Source organism: Festucalex cinctus, chromosome 4 (genome assembly GCF_051991245.1).
Source record: "Festucalex cinctus isolate MCC-2025b chromosome 4, RoL_Fcin_1.0, whole genome shotgun sequence".
Lineage (NCBI taxonomy): Eukaryota > Metazoa > Chordata > Actinopteri > Syngnathiformes > Syngnathidae > Festucalex > Festucalex cinctus.
Window position 1 is genome coordinate 9,483,128 of NC_135414.1, and position 22,334 is coordinate 9,505,461.

At 37.6% G+C, this 22,334-nt stretch overlaps 1 protein-coding gene across 1 annotated transcript in view; it reads left to right on the top strand.

Moving 5' to 3' along the window:
- The window catches only part of scml2 (Scm polycomb group protein like 2), a 31,346-nt gene extending 9,775 nt beyond the window's left edge, over positions 1-21,571 (top strand). The window contains exons 6-14 of the mRNA XM_077518924.1: positions 1,135-1,223; positions 1,342-1,585; positions 12,006-12,316; positions 13,044-13,173; positions 13,282-13,488; positions 15,115-15,288; positions 16,956-17,174; positions 17,569-17,720; positions 20,119-21,571. Coding sequence (XP_077375050.1) covers positions 1,135-1,223; positions 1,342-1,585; positions 12,006-12,316; positions 13,044-13,173; positions 13,282-13,488; positions 15,115-15,288; positions 16,956-17,174; positions 17,569-17,720; positions 20,119-20,244 — 1,652 coding nt within the window. The 3' untranslated portion in view covers positions 20,245-21,571. The remainder of the gene's footprint in view (positions 1-1,134; positions 1,224-1,341; positions 1,586-12,005; positions 12,317-13,043; positions 13,174-13,281; positions 13,489-15,114; positions 15,289-16,955; positions 17,175-17,568; positions 17,721-20,118) is intronic.
- Positions 21,572-22,334: the final 763 nt, after the last annotated feature.

Here is a 22,334-nt window from a genome sequence, read left to right on the forward strand (position 1 = left end):
TCCCCACTGAACACAATCTATTTTATTTTTGAGCAAAATATAGAATATTTGGTACAGAAGAAATGTGTACCATCTTAAGTAAATAAATAAATGAATGAATAAATAAATAAATGTTCACATTCTTCTTATGTTTTCTTTAAATCTTAGTATGCCACAATGCCCTATCACTGGTTAGCTACTTTTAGAACAGACCTCTGGGCTACTCGTATTGTCCTTCAGCCTAACTAGTACCCACTGGCACTGTTTAACTTTAAATTTTCTTTTTTAATTTAAAGACAATGTACATTTTTTGGAGCAAAAAAAATGTACATTTTTTTGAGCAATAAAATCTATGTTCTATTATTTAGTAGTATTAGTGAGTTCTAGGCATGGGCCGATATTAAATTCTGATGGTATAATAACCGTGAGCAAAAATACTGCAGTATCACTGTATTGAAATTGCAGCTCTAAAGTGAATTTTTTTTTATTTTTATTTTTTTATTTTTTTATATTTGGGTAAATAATTTGTATCCCACTTAGTAAGCCACAATGCCTTATCACTGATGAACTACTTTTAGAACAGACCTGTGGGCTACTCATATTGTCCTTCAACCTAACTAGTATCCACTGACACAATTTAATTTTCTTTTTTCTTTCTTGTTTTTTTTTTTATTTAAAGACAATGCACATTTTTTTTAGAGCAAACATGCATCTGTGTTGCAGCTTACATGAAAGATGCGGCTCGTTTGGGCTAATCTGCAAGCAGTCTGCTTAGACGTCACCATAAAGGAAAAGTACAGCCCCTTACCGTTACCTGTGATAATGAGTATTAGCGGTTATTAAAACCTCGACATTTTTAAAACCATGGTAAACCATCAAACCGGTAATCGGCCCTTGTCTACTTAGTACATTTAAAGCTTTTGTGATGAATTTTTTCTTATTTGACTTAATTAAATTGTAGTATTTCATGTGTACAGTATTACAATTAAATCTCAGTCCATCCAGCATTGGTTAGCATAATGGCATCTCACAGCCAAGGCTACTTTTCACCTTGTTGCAAATGAACATATTTGTATCAATCCATCCATTTTACCACAATGCTTATTCTCATTAGCATCATAAAATACTAAGATGTAATTAAACATTTGTGTTCAGGTTTTAGAATGAACGCCTCCTCGTGGCCCATGTTCCTCCTCCGAACGTTGAGCGGAGCAGAGATGGCACCAGCCTCTGCTTTTAAGAAGGTTTGTTCTCGAAGTATGAAGCGATACCATAATTTAGCAATGCACATTTTTGCATACTGAGCCTAATATACTACTTTTTTTTTTTTTAATTGTTAAACTCAAAAAATCTTGTGTCTAGGAACCTGCTTGCCCCATTAAAAACTACTTCAAGCCTGGTATGAAGCTGGAAGCCGTGGACAGGAAGAACCCTTACCTAATATGCCCGGCCACCGTGGGTGAGGTCAAAGGTCAGGAGATCTTTGTCATGTTTGACGGCTGGCGAGGTGCCTTCGACTACTGGTGCCCCTTCGACTCCAGAGACATCTTCCCTGTCGGCTGGTGTGTGCTGACGAAACACAGTTTACAGCCACCTGGAAACTTCTGTGAGTGTAGCTTTCATTTCCATTTGGCATGCATTTTGTTTTGACATTTAGTAAGTGTTTCATTATGAACACAGCCGTGGCAACTGACATTTTTTAACTTATTGTATACGTATTGTAAGATTCTGAGCAAAGGTACTGACTGAGCATAGGTACTGTAAAAGTGTCACATAAGAGAAAAGGTAATTGAATATTGTATATTTAAACCCAAAAATCTTCATTCTAACCATATAACTGCATCTAAAGAATATCTGCTTAGCACCATAGATGGACCAACAGAAATGAGTACATTACATTACATTAGTACAATTACTGGGCAACATTTGATCTGATAAATGTAACACTATGTATGCTAAGCAAATGGGCCAAATTTCTGCACCACATATATTTTTACTTTGTTTGTGGTCCATAACACAGTACCAAACTACAAGTTTGAGCTGGGCCTAAAAATAAACATGGTGCCTTGCATGATACTACTGCATTTTACCACTAGAGTGCAGCGCAAGCAAAATCTTCCATTTGAAGGTGGCACATGTTAATTTAACAATGTATGAGGCGTCAGATTACAATCTTTTTTTTTTTTTTTTGCTTTCAAAGCACCATCATGAATCATGATACTAGATCCATTATGATTTTTGGGCTCTCTAATGTCACATTAGACCAGACAAAGCAGTCTTGTTGGAGTCATTTGAAACCAGACTGGCTCCAAAAGTCCCCAAAACACCAGAGACCATCAGTCTGTGCTTGAGGTCACTTATCACTTTTCAGACTTTGATATTTACCAAGAACACTCATGCACCCCTTAACTCTTGGACCTGTACGGTGGGTCTATTCTATTAGTCTAGTATACCTCACTCAGCCTGAGGTGGAAGAAGAAGAAAAAAAAAATAACCTCGAAGCCAATGATGGATAGGTTAAGGTGCTTATTGTAATTCTGAAATTATTTCTTGTGTCAATGCAAAGAGCTGCTTGCAACTGAACTCCATGCTATAAAAAAAGAAAAGAAAAATCATAACTGTTCCAAGCTAAGCTTGTGCAAGAAAAACAATCATGAGTTAAAGCTCAATAACAACATTTCCTACAGTGCAGGTAACTCCCGGACAGCCCCGTGTTTGGGAGCGCTGATATTAGCATGTCCTTGTGCGGCGGCAATCTGGCTGTTAAGACACAACTCATCCAGAAGAAGTTATCTTGGCACCCAAGGAATGGCAAACACTAAGTCAACATGCATTACAAAAGCACGAGGCTTACACAGTGTCATAGTGGAAGAGCATGTGAAAACCTGCACTTGTACATAAACATGAGTCCCAGTGCACAAAGCAAGGTCCACAAGATGGATAGATGGCTGGATAGATACCAGAGATAATTCTATTCATCATAGCAGTGTCCACAATGAAAAGCAAACATGCTGAATTACTACACTAACAATATAAAGGATATGAAACTTATTCGATGTACTATATGATTAGCTTCCTTAGCGTCACTACCTAGTTACATTTGTAAGCTGAGAATGAAAAATCAAATTATCACTATGGATTTGTCATACAGGTAAAAAAAGATTAGAAATATAAGTAATTTTCAAATGTATTCATTTCTTTTGAGGATACATTTTGTTGCTGCTATGTGAAAAACACTTGTGTCCATTTTTGTCTTTTTTTTTTTTTTTTTTTACATTTTTATGCTTTTGACATGAAACTGACATCCCAAAAATGTAAAAAAAAAAAAAAAAAAAAAAGAGAGAGAAAAAAACGGAATTAGTGTTTTTCACATAGCAGCGACAATTTGTTTCCTACGAATGGCAGTGCAATATCGAAACGATAAACAATTCCGTGTTGTACATTTACATGATACATGTAAAAATAGCTTTAAATTTGTAATCATTTTATTGCTCCCTTGTAATATTTAGAAATTGGTTTTGCTTTTTATTTGCTTTGTTGTGAGTGTGTCCGTGATTTCTTTGATAACAGACAAAGGAATATCTCAATGAAAGGTCAGGATGGGCATATACGCTTGAACGTTGACCCAAGTGAGGCAGTGAGTTGTGCAGAGTGACTTTTATTTTAATCAGAAAATTGGTTTTGATTTAAAAGATGTGAATCTATCAGATGGTTGAATCAAATCGTACTTAAAAATACATATGTATCGACTCTTTTATTGGAGAGACATTTTTTTGAAGGAAAGTCCACTTCTACAGTTCTGACAATATCATTGATATGTATGAAATGACAAGGACAAACTCATTGCATCATAATCTCTCGTACTGTTCTTAATTGCTTATTGCGTCATCAAATTTTCGATAGGGTGACCTAGGGGTGTGAATTGCCTAGTACCTGACGATTCGATTCGTATCACGATTCACAGGTCACGATTCGATTCGATACCGATTAATCCCGATACGAATTTATAAGTCGATTGTTGTGATTTTTTTCATTCAAATTTAGAAAATACTAATCAGTAAGCTTGTAGAGTGTAAGATTTATATGAAAATGTATTATTTATTTATCTGAAATTTCAGTCTTATAGAGGTTGTAATCTGTTTCATGTTTGAACAGCATTAAAATAAAATATTAAGGCTTAATGTTCCGTTCATATAACATTCTTCCATGCTCAAGGTGTGAATCCTAACCCGAAGTCAGACGTTTTGTTGAATATTTTTCCATTAAAAATGGAAGTTTAAAAATCGATTCACACACACACACACACACACACACACACACACACACACACACACACACACAAAAAGGCAATGATGATAAGACGTTGAATCGGTAAGACTACCGAATGAACAATTCTCAGCTCTTAAAAAAAATAAAAAATAAAAAAAATAAAATAAATAAAAAAAATCGATTTTTTTTAAATCGATTCGAGAATCGCGCGATGTAGTATCGCGATATATCGCCGAATCGATTTTTTTTAACACCCCTAGGGTCCTTCCAATTGTTTCTGAGTCTTTTGAGGCGGCCCTCTGTTTGATGGATGTGGTCTACACACAACAGTTTACAGTATGTATGCATGTGCAGAACTTGGTGGTGAAGTTAATGTTATGAAAATGTGATGGCAAAGCTAAGCTACTAATTTTAATCAGCGAGTATATAATTATATAGTAGTTAAGCTCTGCAGACATGAGTATGTCGCACTGTAATTTGCACTAATGAGCTGATCTTAATGATCACGCTATAGCTGCGCTTTGGCAGATATTTAGACATGAGCCATTTGTGGCAATCACTTGGACCTGACATTTCTTCTGTCTTTCTGAAATAGAGATTTTAATGTTTTGCAGCCAGGCATGGTGTACCTATATCTCCAATGTATACTTCAAAATTAGGATGTTTTGTATTGGAAAGTATTTTCTCACAAAAATTATAAAGAAAAAGACAATCTCACAATTTTACGAAAAATCTATCTAATGTTTATTTGAAGTTTTTTTTTTTTTTTTTTTTCAGTGGAGGCGACTGGTAGGGGTGTGCTCAAAAAATCGATACGGCAATATATCGTTGCGGGCCTCATTACAATACACTTATCGTACGCAGGCGTCAGAATCGATATTGCTTGTTAACTTTAAAGAGGCAGTTAACGTTTGCCGTTGCAGCTTGAATTGTAGCTAAAAAATAAAAACCAGCAGCGTCTTTGAAGTTAATTGCCTTCAATTAATGCAAAAATAGCTCACCCGTGATTGGACACTGTCTTGCTAAGAAAAATTAAAGCAGAGGAAGAATATTAATATTTATTTACTTATAAACTTAACATTGCACATGTCTTAATGTACCAGTTTTCCTATATTTTGTTTAAAAACGAAGTAGAATGTGTTACATAAAAAAATGCTGTTTTTGTTTCCCCAAATATTTCAAAATAGCACATTTTAGAGCTGTAATTTTAATACGTTGATATTTTTGCTCATATCGGCTCATGCCTATTAATAAATGTTCCCGGTGTGTCTGTGAAAGCTGCAAATTTAGACCAGGCACACCGCTTTGGTGGTAAACCAGAAGAGCTGCTAACAAAAATATTTTTTGTCAGTCAGTATAACGAACATATCCTTTAGGCATACATATGAGTGTTATTATTAAATGCAAGAAAATTAATGTAACATGTTGAGATACGTATCGCCATGAAGATCAAGTATTGGAACACATATGTATCGCGATACGTATCGTATTGCGGCCCCTGTATTGTGATACGTATCGTATCGTGAGGTTGGCGGCAATACCCAGCCCTAGCGACGGGTGCGACCACTGACTTATGTTGTCTTCATTCAGGCTTTATTTACAACATTAATATAGATATAAGTTAGGGACTGCGCTAGACATACTGTAGTTCCATATTGGATTCCATGGCCAACAGGTTACCAGTACATTAATCCTTGAGGAACCTTAACCTGTTTGATGTGACGTCCTCAGTCCTCACATCCTCAAATGTACATGAGCTTTCACAAAGATCACCAGGCGGCTGCATGTGGGGGATTTACTGTGACAGATTTGTGCGTGTGTGTGTGTAGGGGGGCGTAGGTGTGGGTGTGTGCATTAAAAAGGGGATAATGTGCACAGTTTTAGACAGGTGCCATGTTTGTATGCAAATAGGCGAACGCATGGGAGGCTTGGATGAACAGTTAATGAGGTGTTAATCAGCTTTACGTGCTCTCTGTGTACATTTAAAATAGTTTAATAATTAATATTCTCTTTGTTCTCTGCTGCATATTTTTGTCAGAAGCTACTAATGGCATGTTTGGTAGGAGTTTAACCCTTCATTTGGAAAATAACTTTTGCCTTGCAACCTTCGGCGTATTCCATTTTGCTTTTTTGAACTGGGTCAGGATACATTTTGTTGCATTCTAAATTATTCATGAAGAAAAGCATTTTCCATATTTTGTAGGTTTAATACATTTTTTTTTGTCGCAACTTTGTACACAGTCTATTCTATAGATTGAATTTAACTCTATTTAGAGTAAATTTGACTCTATTTAGAGTGAGACCAAATAGACTCAGTTTTAGAGTATGCAATGGAAGTGTACTACCCTATCTATATATATTATAGGTACAGCGGCCTCCGGCGGCACTCAACCGGCTTTGCTCTCCACTATAGTTTCGTACGACGGCGTTCGGCAGCAGCCTTCTCTTCTCCACGTCTTCTCTCTGGTCCGGCGGCGCTCAACCAGCGTTCACTAACCGCTATAGTTTCGGATGACGGCGTAAGTTCTGCGACCGTCTTGTCATGGCTATCCTGTACGAATTTTGTTATATGTTATGCTTACTGATTAAGGTCACATAGTTGTTATTTTCTGGGGGTTACTGTCATGACTCGAGTCATGCAGGAGTAATGTTTGGGGTCACGCCTGGGTAAGTTTGAGTAGAGTTAATGGCCGTGCGCCAGAGTTCACGACCCGTTGCGTGTCTGTTTTGGTATTGATGTAACTGCATCCAGTTTCAACTAGCTTTGGCTATATGGTGTCTGAACTTTGTGATGTCAGAATCTTTTATGCTATATGATGTTTGTTGATGTCCGGAACTATCTGTAATTACTGGGTTAACAGCCAATCAGAGAATTCCATGTCAGTAGTAATAATAACAATAGCAATGGGGTATGTAAACAATTCATGAGTTTTCTGAGAACTACAGTTGTGTTCTCGTCTGAAATTGTTCAAAAGTGGTTAAAAATGATATATATTTGAAATTAAACCTTCCTGTTGTGAAGCTGGAAGCCATGGACAGGAAGAACCCTTACCTAATTTGTCCGGCCACCGTGGGTGAGGTCAAAGGTCAGGAGATCTTTGTCATGTTTGATGGCTGGCGAGGTGGTATATAAACCTAAGGGTCTGTAAACAATTCATGAGTTTTCTGAGAACTACAGTTGTGCTTTGAGTTTTTTTGTTTTGGTTTAGAAAACATGGTCCATAAAAACTAGAATTGTTCAAAACCAGTTCAAAATTATATATATTTTAAATCAAACCTTCCTGCAGTGTCCTACTAGTAAATAAAGATAGTTCACTCAGCCCTTTGTTGGCAGGATATTGTTGAATGTCCTGGTCTACACTTTTGTTTCATATTGGAGCCGTTTTTGAATGGTCACAAAACGCTGAGCAAATCAAATGAATAGAGTTGTGATATAGTAGCCTTTTAGGGGGTTTGTCCTAAAAAGTCAACTTGACCTTATAAACGTAACCAAAAGAAGGGGGGAATAGAGTGCTGGATGCTCAAGTGTTGGTCATAGAGCCAGATGAAGATATCCGTGGCTTTTGTCAGACTTCCTGCGGCTGCTAAGCTCTTCATTGTTTTCGAGAAAGGCTGATTTCTGACCATGCCACTATTTCCTGACTTTTGGCCGTGCAAATGTCTGAAAAGGCTCGGGTTACAGCGCAGGGGACCCCCGTCTGGGCCGTCACAGTATGTGTGTTGAGTGAAAGCATGCTTCTGTGCATAGCAGATCCTACTATGAGTTTTGGTCACGATGCTTCGCATCCAGTTTAACCTTTTGCCCACCCTCCCAAGCTGACACCCCGCCCCTCTACCCTTCTCTCAGCCCTGTTCGCTCCCAGGAGCGCCGGCGTTAACCCCTTTTCCCCTGACACCCCCCCCTCCTCCCGAGAATCGCCAAGAGGCAGGTGACTGATGCAGTCTGTCGATATGGCCTACAGATAACACAAATAAAGGATTCAACCCCCCTAATGCCATTCACCACACCCACCCACTCCTCTTGCTCCTAACCCCTCCCTCCCCCCTATCCAACCCCCTGCTTCTCATTCATTGGGAGGGAAGCTTCGCCAGCAGCTTCAGCCAGTAGAGTGGGCTTTGTTGTAGACCCAAAACAGACCAGAGTCGCATCAAGCCAGCGAGATTACCGTACATGAAGCGGTGAAGTGCAGAGGATGAGAGCATAGTCGAAAGTTTGGGCTGGAACCGGGTGAGAGAGGAAATCTGTAAACGGAGCGTTGTTTCAAAGAAAGGAACAGGAAGCGACTGTCAGTCATTAATACCACGGCTGCTACTATCACTATTCGGGAAGCCGCAGCTGCAACGCTGAGTTTCTGCTTTTTGGAAGGCATTTCCTGGTGAGCATGTTGTTTGCAGAAACTTTGTAATGCTTGTATCTGTGTTACTTTTTTTTGTTTTGTTTTTATCTTTGCTATGTTTGTGGGAACCAATGGTGACTTACTGCTGCTTCTTAGTGGCAAGACATTTACTTGAAGACTAGCCACACTCATGAATATACTGTATCAGTGAGTGCTGCATGGCTTTAGATAAGGCAAAATTGGTCAATCATCACCATCACATTGAGGGAGTTCTTCTTTTGTGTATATTTGAGACTTTATTTTTTCTTTAATACAACTTGTAAGCCTCCAGACTTGTGATAGGAGTGATTTGCCTCCACGCCAATGCAAATGTTTGACTATGTATTGCTGCACATTTGGAGCTCCATTTGTTTTTGATCATGTGTTTGCGGGTAGACATCAGGAAGCAGTTAACGCAAGATTGAGCCTCGCTATACTCACATTGTTAGGCACTCTCATTACGCGTGGTGAGTGTTTTTAGACGTGCGCGTTATTTAGGACAGACGCAACTACATTTTTTTTTTTTTAAGTGAAGTTCTCATTTGCGTGTATTTGTGTTGTGTGTATTTGTATGTGGTTGAATCAACTGATGAAGCTCAGTTTGTGAAGGGGTGGGGGGGGGGGGGGTGTAATTAGATGAGGAGGAACTCTTTTGGGCCCCTCCCCCACCCTACAGACTGCAGACACACTCTGCGACCTCATTCTGATGTGTGCACACACACTCACGTGTTTCCTCAGGCTGTGTTACGCAGGTCAGCGGGTCGAGTTGGAATTATATAGTCATGATCAGGGCCATATGTCCATTATGTTGAACGGGATGTGTGATGCCTGCACAATTTGTTGTTGAATATTCCTCTGGACAGTTTTGAAATATATTCTAATTGTGTTTTTTTTCCCTGCCTCGATTTTGGAATTGCAATTTAATATGCATTTGTTTAAAAAATGTCCTTTCCCAATAAACAGCAGATTTATTATACATAAACATTTTGGTCTTACGAATAAGAGGTTAAGATGGATGTTAGGCTTTCACAAAAATAAGGGCAACTGAGCCATGAATTAATGTGAAAGACGGTGGTTTCTTTATTATACACGAGCTAGCCACAACTGACACAGAGGCTAACGGTCAGCCGTTTAACAGCAAACAAACAACTCTACACTCTCATTCATTGACGTCCACATCATTCACCAGGCCTAGACTCACTCATAGTCACAAATATTATAGGGTAGAAAATGAGGATGGCAACCCACAAGTAGGTAACATTACCTGCCTCTCACATTCACATTTTGTTTTTAACTCATTCACTCGCAGCCATTTTTACTAAAGGAACCCCCTTCGTTCCCGGCTGTTTTACTGGATTTTGACTGGTTTTGCAAGGCCCACAGAATATTGTGTTCTATTGCTATAAAAACATGGAACCTACCAAAAGAAAGATAAGAGCCTCTTCTTTCATCAGAAAAAAAGTATATTTCTATCTGTCTCCGTTTTGCAGCAATTAGCATTAAAATATAGCTAGGTTTCATCATTATTCATAAATCTATTTAAAACTGTGGGGAAAAGAGCCTTTTGCAACAGGGCCCTGGTTATTCTCTTATACTTTGCTGCCACCTGCTGGCCCTTTTTGTAATAACTACCATTGCTTAAATCATTCTCTTCAGTTCTGAGGCTGCATCAAAGCCTTCTCTGTGCTCTAGCATAAAAAAACACACAAAAATACGTATAACTACGTCTTTGGTAGCATGTTAATATTTAAAATAGAACGTATTTATACATTTTTGGGAGCAAATGAGTTCAATAATGGTGAATCATTAAAATGTTCAATTCCAAGTGATAACTGCAATCCATATCCAAAATTAGCAGTTAAAAATGGATAGAATTATCATAAGAGATATTCAAATGCAAAAAGATGAGAGCTGCTCCTGGTTTCCTATTGGGCATGTTCACCCCCACCCCCCCACCCCCCCACCCCCTCCTTTAATTCGTTGCTTTTTCCTCTGCTGGCACATGTGACCGCTCCTGGTGAGCAATTGAGCTGTCCGCCTCACAACTGGAACAAAACACTGCATGATTCCACACCCATTTCTACTGCTTTCTCAATTAAGCAGCTTTTAGTCCCTTCATAACACCTCTCTGGGAGGTTTCAATGAAAGCCTTGACCCCTCGAGAGCCTTCATATTCACTGACAGGCCCCTGCACGTCTCAATGTGCTTGCATTAAAATATGTGGTTATCATTCTCTTTTTCCATTTTCTTTCTTTTTCACTCCACTTATAATGAGATGATTGTATGATTATTGATTATTAAGCCTGAATGAGAGAAAATTCTGATTTCTTTGTGTATAGAGTATTCATTGGTCCTTTCGAACAAACAAACATTTTTTTTGTTGGAAATCAACATCCACATATGGCTTTTGACGTGTCATATTTGATACATCCGGTCACCAATGCTTTAAATTTGTACATTTATAACTGCCAACAATAAAATAATAAACAGACATATCAACCATATTATTGTTTCAAAAAATCGGAAAACAAAAACACTTATGCTATTAATAAGTAAAGTATAACTGCTATCATGCACTATTGGGAATTGAGAACTCCACCAAAGTAACTGGAAACATTTTTGTGGGTCACAATTTTTTATTTTGAATAGTGGAAAGCCTCAAGACAGTTTCTGTTCATGTTCAGGCAAAGGTGTACTTTGCATTTCTTACAGTAGACGTAGGCAAGGTGGCCTGTGCAGAACTTGCATCTCTGTCGTTTGTTATTTTGGGAAATGATCAACTATGTATGATCAATGATCAATGATGCAATTTAAACATTTTATTACTTTGGTTGGAAAAAAAATCAATCTTTGTTTACAGGGCAAATGAACATTTACGAAAAATAACAGTTGACTGATTCAGCCTAAAATGACTTTATACACTTTATACAAATTTTACACACTTTTAACACGGTTTTACTAAAACATTTAATCAAACATTTTGACATTAACTTCTTATAATGTTGTCTTAAGTAACATTTTTCAACGTTTACTTACCTTCACCACTCTATATTTGACAAAATTAGGTCTTTCCTTTCTGAATTGTGGCAATGTTGCAAGGTTGCTGGAAAAGCCATCAGATGGGTGATTACTGCCCTCTAATGCATTATCCGTGCACTGCATGAGTCAGATTATATACGCCAGGGTTTTGATGGAAATAAATATTATACTCATGAAATAGAGAGCTCAAAATGTCTTTTAGTTAATATGATACATTTGGCGTTATAGGGTAACAACAAACATAAAATTTTTATTATCCATATAGAAAGTTTTCATATGGTATTTCTATTTCCAGTTCGTCAAGTAGGATAACAGTATCATCTGTTTTTCTTCCTTTTCCAGTCACCCTTCCAGGTGCTCTCCTCACCCCCGTTTCTTCCGCCTCAACCTCCCTCACAACGCGCCGCTCCACTTCCAACTCCTCCTCTTCCACGATGCAGACTTCATACCGCCTGCCCAACCCTTTGCCGCCCCTGCCTGTTCGCAAGGGTGTCCGAGGTCGCCGTCCCAAGTCGCAGACTATTGCTCTGTTGAAAGCCGCGGCTGAGGCTGCAGCAGCTGCAGCGGTCAATGGAGCGTCACCGAGCCCTGTCAGGACCACTCAACTGGCCCCCAGACCACACAGGAAGAGAGGGCCGAAGGCTGGGAGCAAGGTGAGATGATCTGACCATGTTTTGTTGGGATAATTATGGAAATAGGGTTGAAATTGAAGTTTTTCACAGGGGATGCAAAGCCAACAAACAAAAAAAAGTTCAATGTTGTATATTTGAACACCATGTTCAACTAAATCATATAATAAAAGTCCGCAAGCCCAATGCTAACATAATTTGAACTGTCATCGACAACAGGCTAATGGCTAATTAACATAACGATGCAACTTTACAACAAAAGAAAATTAAACATTGTATATTTAAACACCAAAATGGTCAAACAAACCATCCAGTAGAACAATTCACAGCACATTGCAGTCCAACTTCTCTGTGGCCTGAGTAGGGAAACTTCTCTGCCTCATCTCATAATCACGCTGCATTTCCATCTAGTATAGCTCAGTGCTGTCGGCATGTTGCAGCACAACGTGGTAGTACACTTAATGCACACGATTCTAAATTTGGACTTGCCTGTGCACTGTAAAAGCTGACAAAATGAGGGTCCGCTGTAAAGAATACAGATAGGAGATGTATTTTTTGTTTGATTAAGGTGGTGAATGTGTTTACATTTACATGTTGAGAAAATACATTAGAAAGAACCTCTTTGTGATACAAGCTTTGGTATGTGCACGTTGTGATTTTCAGACCTTTAAAATACACTGTGTAAATCACTGCATAACAACTTGTTCATGGAGTTTGTTTGTTCTTTTTTTTTTTTTTTTTTTTTTTTAAGAGGAAGCCTCGAGTGGGGCAGTCACTGGGCTCATCATCAATTCCAACGTCTCCTCCAGAGACCAGATTGAGCACCAGCCATGTCTCAGTAGACAACCATCATAACAACAACTCAAACGTTGTCTGCACAGGTACGTGTAATTGTCCATACAGTGCAAGATGAGCTTGAATGTGCTTGAAAATGGATTGAAAAACAAAGATTTGTTTCTTTCCTTTTTATTCTTATTGTGTCCATTCAGTGTGCGTTTATGTAAACAAACATGGCGACTACGGCCCCCACCTTGACCGTAAACTGGTGCAGCAGCTCCCAGACCACTTTGGGCCAGCTCCGGTCAACGCGGTGCTACAGCAAGCCGTCCAGGCCTGTGTGGATTGCACGTACCAGCCCTCAGTGCTGTTGTCCTTCCTGCAGAGCCAATCCCACACAGGAGGAGAGGTCATCCGAGGTGTGTAGTCTTAAATGCACACGCAAGAAATCAACTCTTTAGCATAACACGGTCAATTTGGCGACTTTTCAACTGCGGATGGGTTGCAGCAGCTGTGTTGCCTCGAGCCTGAGTTGGGAATTGGAATTGCTCATATTTGGAAAGGCTGTTTGTTTGTTCTTCTTGAGGGGCCTAACTCCGTTGATCTTGGTAATCTGATGCCAGCACTGCTCTGTGAACATCATGGTAATTGATTTGGGAAGTTTGGTTGTGTTTAAAGGGGAAGTCTAGTCAAACATGTGCCCCATTAGTTTAAACACAGCATTCTGATTAATATTGCCTATGTGGAATTGAATTAAGTTGAAAGGTCCACCCGTTTCTTTTTCCTATCTTGGGGCTGCCATTTTGCCACTTGCTGTGACTGAAAATGACATCACAGCGCCTAAGAGCTTTAGTCTCGTTAAATTCTGCAGATGGTCATATTGTATATTGTTGTGTCTGTTGGATGTACAGTATACTGCAGGTCTATTTCTGTTTTTTTTCTTTTCTTGAGCTTTACTAATTAACTCCCAGGCATTTTCACTTAAACAACCAACTTCACTCTTGGCTGTTTTACTGGATTCTGACTGATTTTGCAAGGGCCACAGAATATTGTGTTCTCTTGCTATAAAAACATGAAGAAAAGAAAGATTAGAGTCTCTTATTTCATCAAGAAAAAAAAAGAATATTTCTACCCGTTTCCGTTTTGCAGCAATTAGCATTAGAATATAGCTAAGTTCCATCAATATTCACATTCCTGATGAAAACAGTGACAAAAAAAGCTTGTTGCAACCAACCCTGGCTGATCTCTTATACTCTACTGCCACCTTCTGACCATTTTTCCCCATAACTTTAAGCTTTAAGCCACCTCTTCATGTCAGAAGCTGCATCAAAGCCTTCTGTATGCTCTTGCATAAAACACAAACCAAAAAAAACATGTAAACATGTTTTGGGCGTGAAGGACAAAGTGTTTAAAAAAAACATAACATTTTTAAACGTTTTGGAGATTGAATGAGTTAGTAAGAAGGTCACATAATTTGACTATCACAAATACAAACAAATGCACCAATAATTTTTTTCCCACGTTTGTCAACAGTTTGGCTTTGTTGGAGGTTGTCAATCATTACACATTCCCTACACCATATAGGCAATCAGCCAGATCAAATTGAGAGTCATTCAGAAATAAATACTGCTCACAGTGTTTTGGGCAGAAATTGCAGCGATAAAGGAGGAAAATAAAAGATAATGCCCGTGGCCACGTCTGATGTGAGCGCTGCGACTGTAATCAGAAGTGACATGTGCATCTAACCTGTTTTTTGGATGCTGGGATTGAGTCTCCCTTGAGGGAGTGGAATTGGGAAGGGTGTGGGCCAATGGGGAGGGGCTGGGGGACATTAATTTGTGTGTTTGTGCAAGCTTGGCTTGGGTGGGAGGGTGTTGTGCGCAGATTGAGGGTTGTGGGCTTGTGCTGATAAAAGGAGGGCGCTTAACCCCAAACCATCTGCTGTTTTCCTTTAACTGTGAATGCATTCAAGCCTGTGCGTGAGCAGGTGTGAGCCTACGCAGCGCACAGACTAATATAGTATGCGTTTATGTTGTGTCTTACAGTGCGCTCCGAGCACGGTATCCGTTATGTCAAGCTCCCCTCTGTCACCAGTGCGTCCACTGTGCTGAGGTTCTTGGAGAACATGTGCCAGCATCTGGAGAGTGTCAGCCTGTTCAGCTCGCAGCCTTTCAGCCCCTTCAGCAAAAACACACGCTTCTTTGACAGGACAAAGTCAGGTTTGTGCCTATAAAGATAAACAAACATACGAAAATGGGACGTAATGTACCCATCCCCCCCCCCCCCCCCCCCCCAATAAAACATCTTTACATTTTTTTAAAAAAGTCAAACACAAATTGTGTTTATTGTGTTTCACAAATTCAAAACAATAGAATAGCTTCGACCAGCCTCCCAATTTTCCAAGGGCCTCATCACAATCATTATTACAGCCAAATCTATAATATGTACCCCAAAATGTTGTAGGAATTATAAAGTTCCCCATTTTAACAAAAAAACAAAAAATCATAGCTTGACAAAAACAAAATATGTGTTTATATTCATCATCTTTACACAATGACAAAAACATATTAATAAAATTCATAATCATATCAGATTGTCCTATTTTTCCAAGACGAATTATAATGTGCCATTAACCCGTAGGCCATATCTTATTTTGAAATGACTTGGTTCAAACCATCAAAAAGCCCAAAACGGGTCAGAAATTAATTCTGGAAAGACATTTTTTTTAAATATCTGGTACAAGTACCGTAGTGGCAACTCATGAGCTCCCTCTCGTGGTACGTAAAAGAATCACTGAATTTAATATTCAAACAGTTCAGTCATTAGTGACTTAAATTTTATTTTTTAATCTCAGTTGTTACTTGTATTGAACTTTTAAGTACAATACCTTTGCATTTAATTGTTTAGAATTGTTTAGAATTTTTATGGATTGGATGTGCAAAAATGTAGCCCTTTTAATGTACAAAAAACAAAAAATAAATAAATAAATAAATAAATAAATAAATAAAAAATATATATATTCCTGTATCAATCTGCCGGTTGTTCTTAAAAAAAATAAAAAAATAAAATTATTCATACAAGGCTGTCAGACTTTTTGGATGACAGGTCACAATCATATCATAAATGTAATTAGCTCAAAAGTAAGCTAAGATAATGGCTTGATTATTTGTTGTTTATTTGCACGCTGGTCTCCCCACAGATGGGGGGAACAATACGGCATTAAAATATATGCAAAAAGGATTAGAACTTTTTAAAATGATCCATCATTTCTTGCAAATTACTTGGTGGATCACCAAGCAGCTTGTGCACAACAATCCAACCATTTTTATTTTCAGGTGTCTGTTTTGTCTAATGTTTAAAAAATAAAATAAAATAAAAACATTTTACAACTTTTATTTACTCACCTGTGAAATTATGTTAATCATTGCACATAAAGATTGCACATAATTCTTCACTCTGGGGAGAGCCAAGACAGTCCAGAATGTGTGCCACACTATGACATACGGTTAGACATCTGTCAGTCATACAACAAATACCTGAATAAATATTTTAATTTCCATTATGACAGTTCTATTGTGAGTTTGTCAATGTGTGAATTTAATGTAGAGTATACATTCCAAACCCAACCATGATCAGTAGAAATCTATGATATACAGTAGTGGCTATTAAAAAAAAATGCAAACAAATTGTTTGGAAATAGTTTTACTTCGCACCCATCTTTTAAAAACCTCTTTGCGTTGTATTTATATACTGCATTTATATTTTGTTTTACAGATTTAAAGTAAATATTAACTTGGCCATTTGATCACTTGCTGGAGTCTCTAACAGACAGTAAAGTCAATTCATTTGAGGAGCGAGCTCATGTAGTGTTGATTTCTTCTTTTAGAACCACTGCCTCACACGGAAAACAGCACTTCTAACAACGATTCCACAAAGGATTCCGTTCCAAACGCGCGGCCCCCTCACGTATCGGCAGACTATCGGGCGACAAAGAGGGAACGGCCATATTACGCCACACACTCACATACGCCTCCACCTCTACGAAGAGTCAGCTCCAACCCAAGTGAACTCGTCGGACAAGTGCCCACACACAGACGCGTGGAAGGTAGGGTCACATATAAATATATACTGTCTATAGCTCAAAATGTTAGATGAATAAAAATACCTCCTTCCCATTTAGCATGCCAAAAAAAAATACAAAATTACCCTCAAGCTTTCCAAGCCTAGCTTCGGCTTTTTTGCTGAACCTTTTCAGGCAATGGGCTCTTTATATTCAACTGTACTTGTGTGAAATCTGCTAGTCATGATTAGGCTATAATATATATTCCCAAACTTAAATTCTCTCACAAATCATTAAGTTCCCTACTAAAATCTAACCTTCATTTTTGTAAATTCCCGGTTTGTTCCCCTTAAGTGCTCTGGAAAGTTTCCAACTTCCCAGAATGTTGCAAGCCTATTGTAACGATGATCGATGTCATTTTTTTTTCCTTCTTCAACAGCTAGTTCAACAACAGGCCCAGACCACGCGACACAAGACAAGGAAAGTTCAGGGAATGATGCGTCTTCCTGGTCAGTTGATGACGTGATCCGGTTTGTTCAGGAGGCTGACCCACACACGCTTGGTCCACATGTAGAGTTGTTTAGGAAGCACGTGAGTACTGCAGTTTGATCAATTCTGTCTTGTTTACGCTATTTCTAAATAGGTCTGACACATTGATTTTTTTTTTTTTTTTTTTTTTTTTTTTTTTTGGTTTTGTTTTTTTGTTTAGGCCGGTTACTTGTATATGGCAGAAAAAAGGTAACCAATTAATTGGCCGATTATTTTAAATATATACAATGAAAAAAAATGGTACTTTAACACTTAAAGCAACAAAGATATACATTATCAGCAGAACATTTTATTGTTTTACGATACTTTGACCATTAGTATTTATTTAACTTTGAGGGGGGGGGAAACATACACAAATGCATAAACTGGTGAAGTTAGCTTTTTAGATTTAGAGCATAAATTATGCAATAAATAAAAAAGCAAGATAATGAGTGAAGTTAAGGCTGTGCAATTAATCGAAATTCAATTACACTTTCAATTATTACACTCCACAATTACAAAATTAGCATAATCGAAAAAAAAGATTTTTAATATAGTACTAATTTTTGAGTTGTTTAAATTTATACATTTGCACCTTTTTTAATAACTAATATAATAAATTTTGTTAATTATAGTGTTCCAAAAATTTTAGTTGTGTTAATATTTTGTGTTTGTTTTTTATGTTTAAACATTTTTTGTACCAAAAAAATAAATGACCATCCTACTGCACAGTGCACATGTTGCACTCCAACTTCAAGTTTTTGCCAACAAATAATAAATAAATAAATAAATATTATTATTGTTATAAATTGTTTGGTCCAAAAGGAACTTACATAATTATTAGGGGTGTTAAAAAAAAATCGATTCGGCAATATATCGCGATACTACAGCACGCAATTCTTGAATCGATTCAATAGGCAGCCGAATCGATTTTTTTAACATCCTTTTTTGATGGAAAAATATTCAACAAAACGTCTGACTTTCACACATTAAGCATGGAAGAATGTTATATTAATGGAACATTAAACCTTAATATTTTATTTCAATGCTGTTCAAACGTGAAAAAGGTTACAACCTGTTTGTTAAATACAGTGACTCACTGAATGAAGTTTCAGATCAATAATAATACATTTTCATACAAATCTTACAGTGTACATGTATAAGTTTACTGAATGGTATTTTCTAAATTTGAGTAAAAAGTCGCAACAATCGTCTTGTAAATTCATATCGGGATTAATCGGTATCGAATCGAATCGTGACCTATGAATCGTGATACGGATCAAATCGCCAAGTACGAGGCAATTCACACCCCTAATAATTATAGTGTTTCATTTTTTTTTAAATTGGTATTAATATTTTTGAATGTGTAAATATTTTCTCGTTTTGTACCAAAAAATAAATAATCGTTTGAATAATCCTGATTTCAATTATTGTCAAAATAATCGTGATTATTATTTTTTCCATAATCGAGCAGCCCTAAGTGAAGTTACTGACAAAACATGATTTATGCTTAATGCTCTTTAAAGGGATACTTGACTCATTGCACCTTTTTCAGCAGTAAAAAGTTAATATTTCATCTATAATTAGTATGGTAACTTCATTATTTTACCTTTAAAAAGTATTTTTTCTACTTGCTGTCGACTGATGATGACATCACCAGTGCTGAGGAAGTAGGTAACGGCTAATCATGGCTCACCTGTTTTCTGGGTTTGCTCAGTAAACTGAGCCATGATTGGCCGTTACCTAATACCTAATTGTACATGAAAAATAATGAAGTTATCACATTAATTCTGGACAAAATATTAACTTTTCACTGCTGAAAATTGTTCAATGAGTCACGTATCCCATTTACATTAAATCACGTGTTCTTTTCTTTGTCATAAAGTGATTGCTTCAAAATAAATGAAAAAAAAACCATACAGCTTTTGTTTCAAAACCTAATCTTTGATAGAGTTGCATTTGGAATATTCAGTATTATACAGAGAGAAACGGGCCCCATTTTAACATAATGCACACTAAACATGAATACAAACCGTATCAACATAACACTTGAAACGTGGTTATACTGCCAAACATTTTCAACAGTATTTATTTGACCACTGGATAGAAAGCACAGAAAAATGGCAATTTCATTCTTGAGTCTAATTATGATCTATTAATGATTATTCATGATTCAAAATATAAAACAACATGTCGGGATATAATTTTTTTGTCTATCGCACAACTCCAATTGCAGCTAAAAACTGTGTTGGTCAGATAACATATTTCCCGTTGTCATAGTTTCACTGTGCAGAGGTGGCTACCCCCAAATTTTATATGCAGGAAAAACCCTGGTAACAAAGTACAAGTATGCCAGCATCGGCCCCCACATTTTCTCAAATCCACCTTGTCTGCGCCTTTTCAATCATCATTGTTTGGATCCTATGATGAAGCGCTTGTCATCTGTCTTCTGTTCCTGCAGGAGATCGACGGCAAGGCCTTGATGCTGCTGCGTAGTGACGTCATTATGAAGTACATGGGACTGAAGCTGGGCCCCGCGCTCAAACTCTGTCATCACATCGAGAAGCTGAAACAGACCAAACAATAAAAAGGACCCGATGCGTTCCCCTCTCACTGGCAAACGCAAGTATGTGTTGTCGGAAGCCATCTTAACAACCGTCCTTGCGCTGTTTTATGTACTGTACATACAAAATGTACATTTGGGGATATACATTCTTGATGTTTTTTTTGTTTGTTTTTTTCCAGACTTTGAAGCTGATAAATTTGACGTTTAGAGCAAAGTAATGAATTGCAGGGGTGTCCAAATTGTAGCCAGGGGGAAATTTATATCTGCGATCTGCCGTCCATTTTTTAGTGGCCATATACTAAGAGTAGCATAAAGTGGGAGGGGCAACATGAAAAGTACAATTACAATTACTACCACATGATTTTCCACATATGCAAGGACCCAAACTTCAGTGAGTGATGACTTTGGATACGAGTAATCCGACTTGACAATCTTTGGGCATATGAGCCGTTGTCCGATTGTTGTTTGTTTTTGTTTGTTTTTTTCTCATTCTTTAACTTGTGAGCAAAACCTTTTCTGCGAAGAATGAATATGACTGCAGTTTATGTATGGCTGCATTGTACTGCCCACAGTCAGCCAAGGCGCACACACCAGAGTAGCAATTTTCATTGATTTAAAGAGAAAAATATTCACTTTTTTTTACATTCTATTTCATGTCCTCACTGTATTTAATAGTAAAATATTATAGCTTGTTGTTTTTGTATTTATAAACAGTTTTGTTTTTTCAGGTTGGATGGTATGGGTTAATACCATATCCATTCATTTCAGTGTGGTAATGGTATGGTCATGGAAGCAACCAATTTAATTCAATAACCCAAAGCATCACTGTATTTATAACTAAAATGGCAACGAAATTTCCCTTCATAACCTACTGGTGTATGGAGCTCTATTACAAAGCGCAAAAATTGTTTCCTCCACTTTGTGATCTGTGTCAAGGTCCAATTTGTGAATGTATCAGAACAGGACAGGAAGCTGTGACATAGCAGTTTTTCATGTATCAATCATATACATAAAAAACAAAAATTGTATACAATAATTGCTAGATGGATTGGTTTTAGTCTGTTCAATAAATTTTAGAAGAAGAATTTCAAAGTAGCCCCAGAATCCTTTGTTTTCTTTTTTGTTGTTTTTTGCAAAAATATTTGGACACCCCTGCACAGTTTCAAAATTTTGGAGTTTGTAGCGCTGATTACACAGAAGAAATAATTCAAGTTATAGATCTGATCACATTTTTGGTCTTTGGTTTTGAGGTGGAAGTTTGTTCATGACCTCAGCATTGTTTGCCCTGATATGATCTATTTTTTTATTTTATCAAACATTTACATTAAAGCAGTGTTTTTTCTTGTCATTAGCCTACGTGTAATTAGTATCCAATATCTGCAGAGGCATGTTTTTGTATTTGTCTTTTTTGCCTTAGCATGAATAACAGGCCATTATTTAATTACTTTTAAGCACACAACCTCAGACAAACACTGTAGCTCTTGCTGTTTCAACATTTTTTTACACTGACAGCGAACACACCATTGTGATGTTTGCTTACCAATGCAATAACATTTATGACTGGTTGCTTCTTAGAACGTAACGAGTCGTACAATAAAGGTACTGGAGCGCCCCAGTATTATGTGTGAAAAGTGAGGAGGGAGTGTCCGAATGTCTGGGGGAGGGAGTTATTTGAAATAACTGACTGACACTGACAAATATTGAACCCATCATTTTTGCTGAGCATCTTGCACTCATGCTACAACCCCTAGCAAAAAGTATGGAATCACCAGTCTTGGACAAGCACTCACTCAGACGTTTTATTCTGTAGATCAAACTCAGATAAAAAGCATGAAACAGTCGTAAGGTCATTCCAAAGTGCAACATCTTGGCTTCCAGAAACACTAAAAGAAATGAAGAAAAAAACATTGTGCTGGTCAGTTAATGTTACTTTTATAGAGCAAGTGCAGGGAAATAAATATGGAATCACTCCATTTTGAGGAATGGAGGAACCACCTCTGGATTTTATGACAGCTTACAGTCTCTGAGGCATGGACTTGATGAGTGACAAACAGTATTCTTCATCAATCTGGTGACAACTCTCTTTGATTGCAGTTGCCAGATCATCTTTC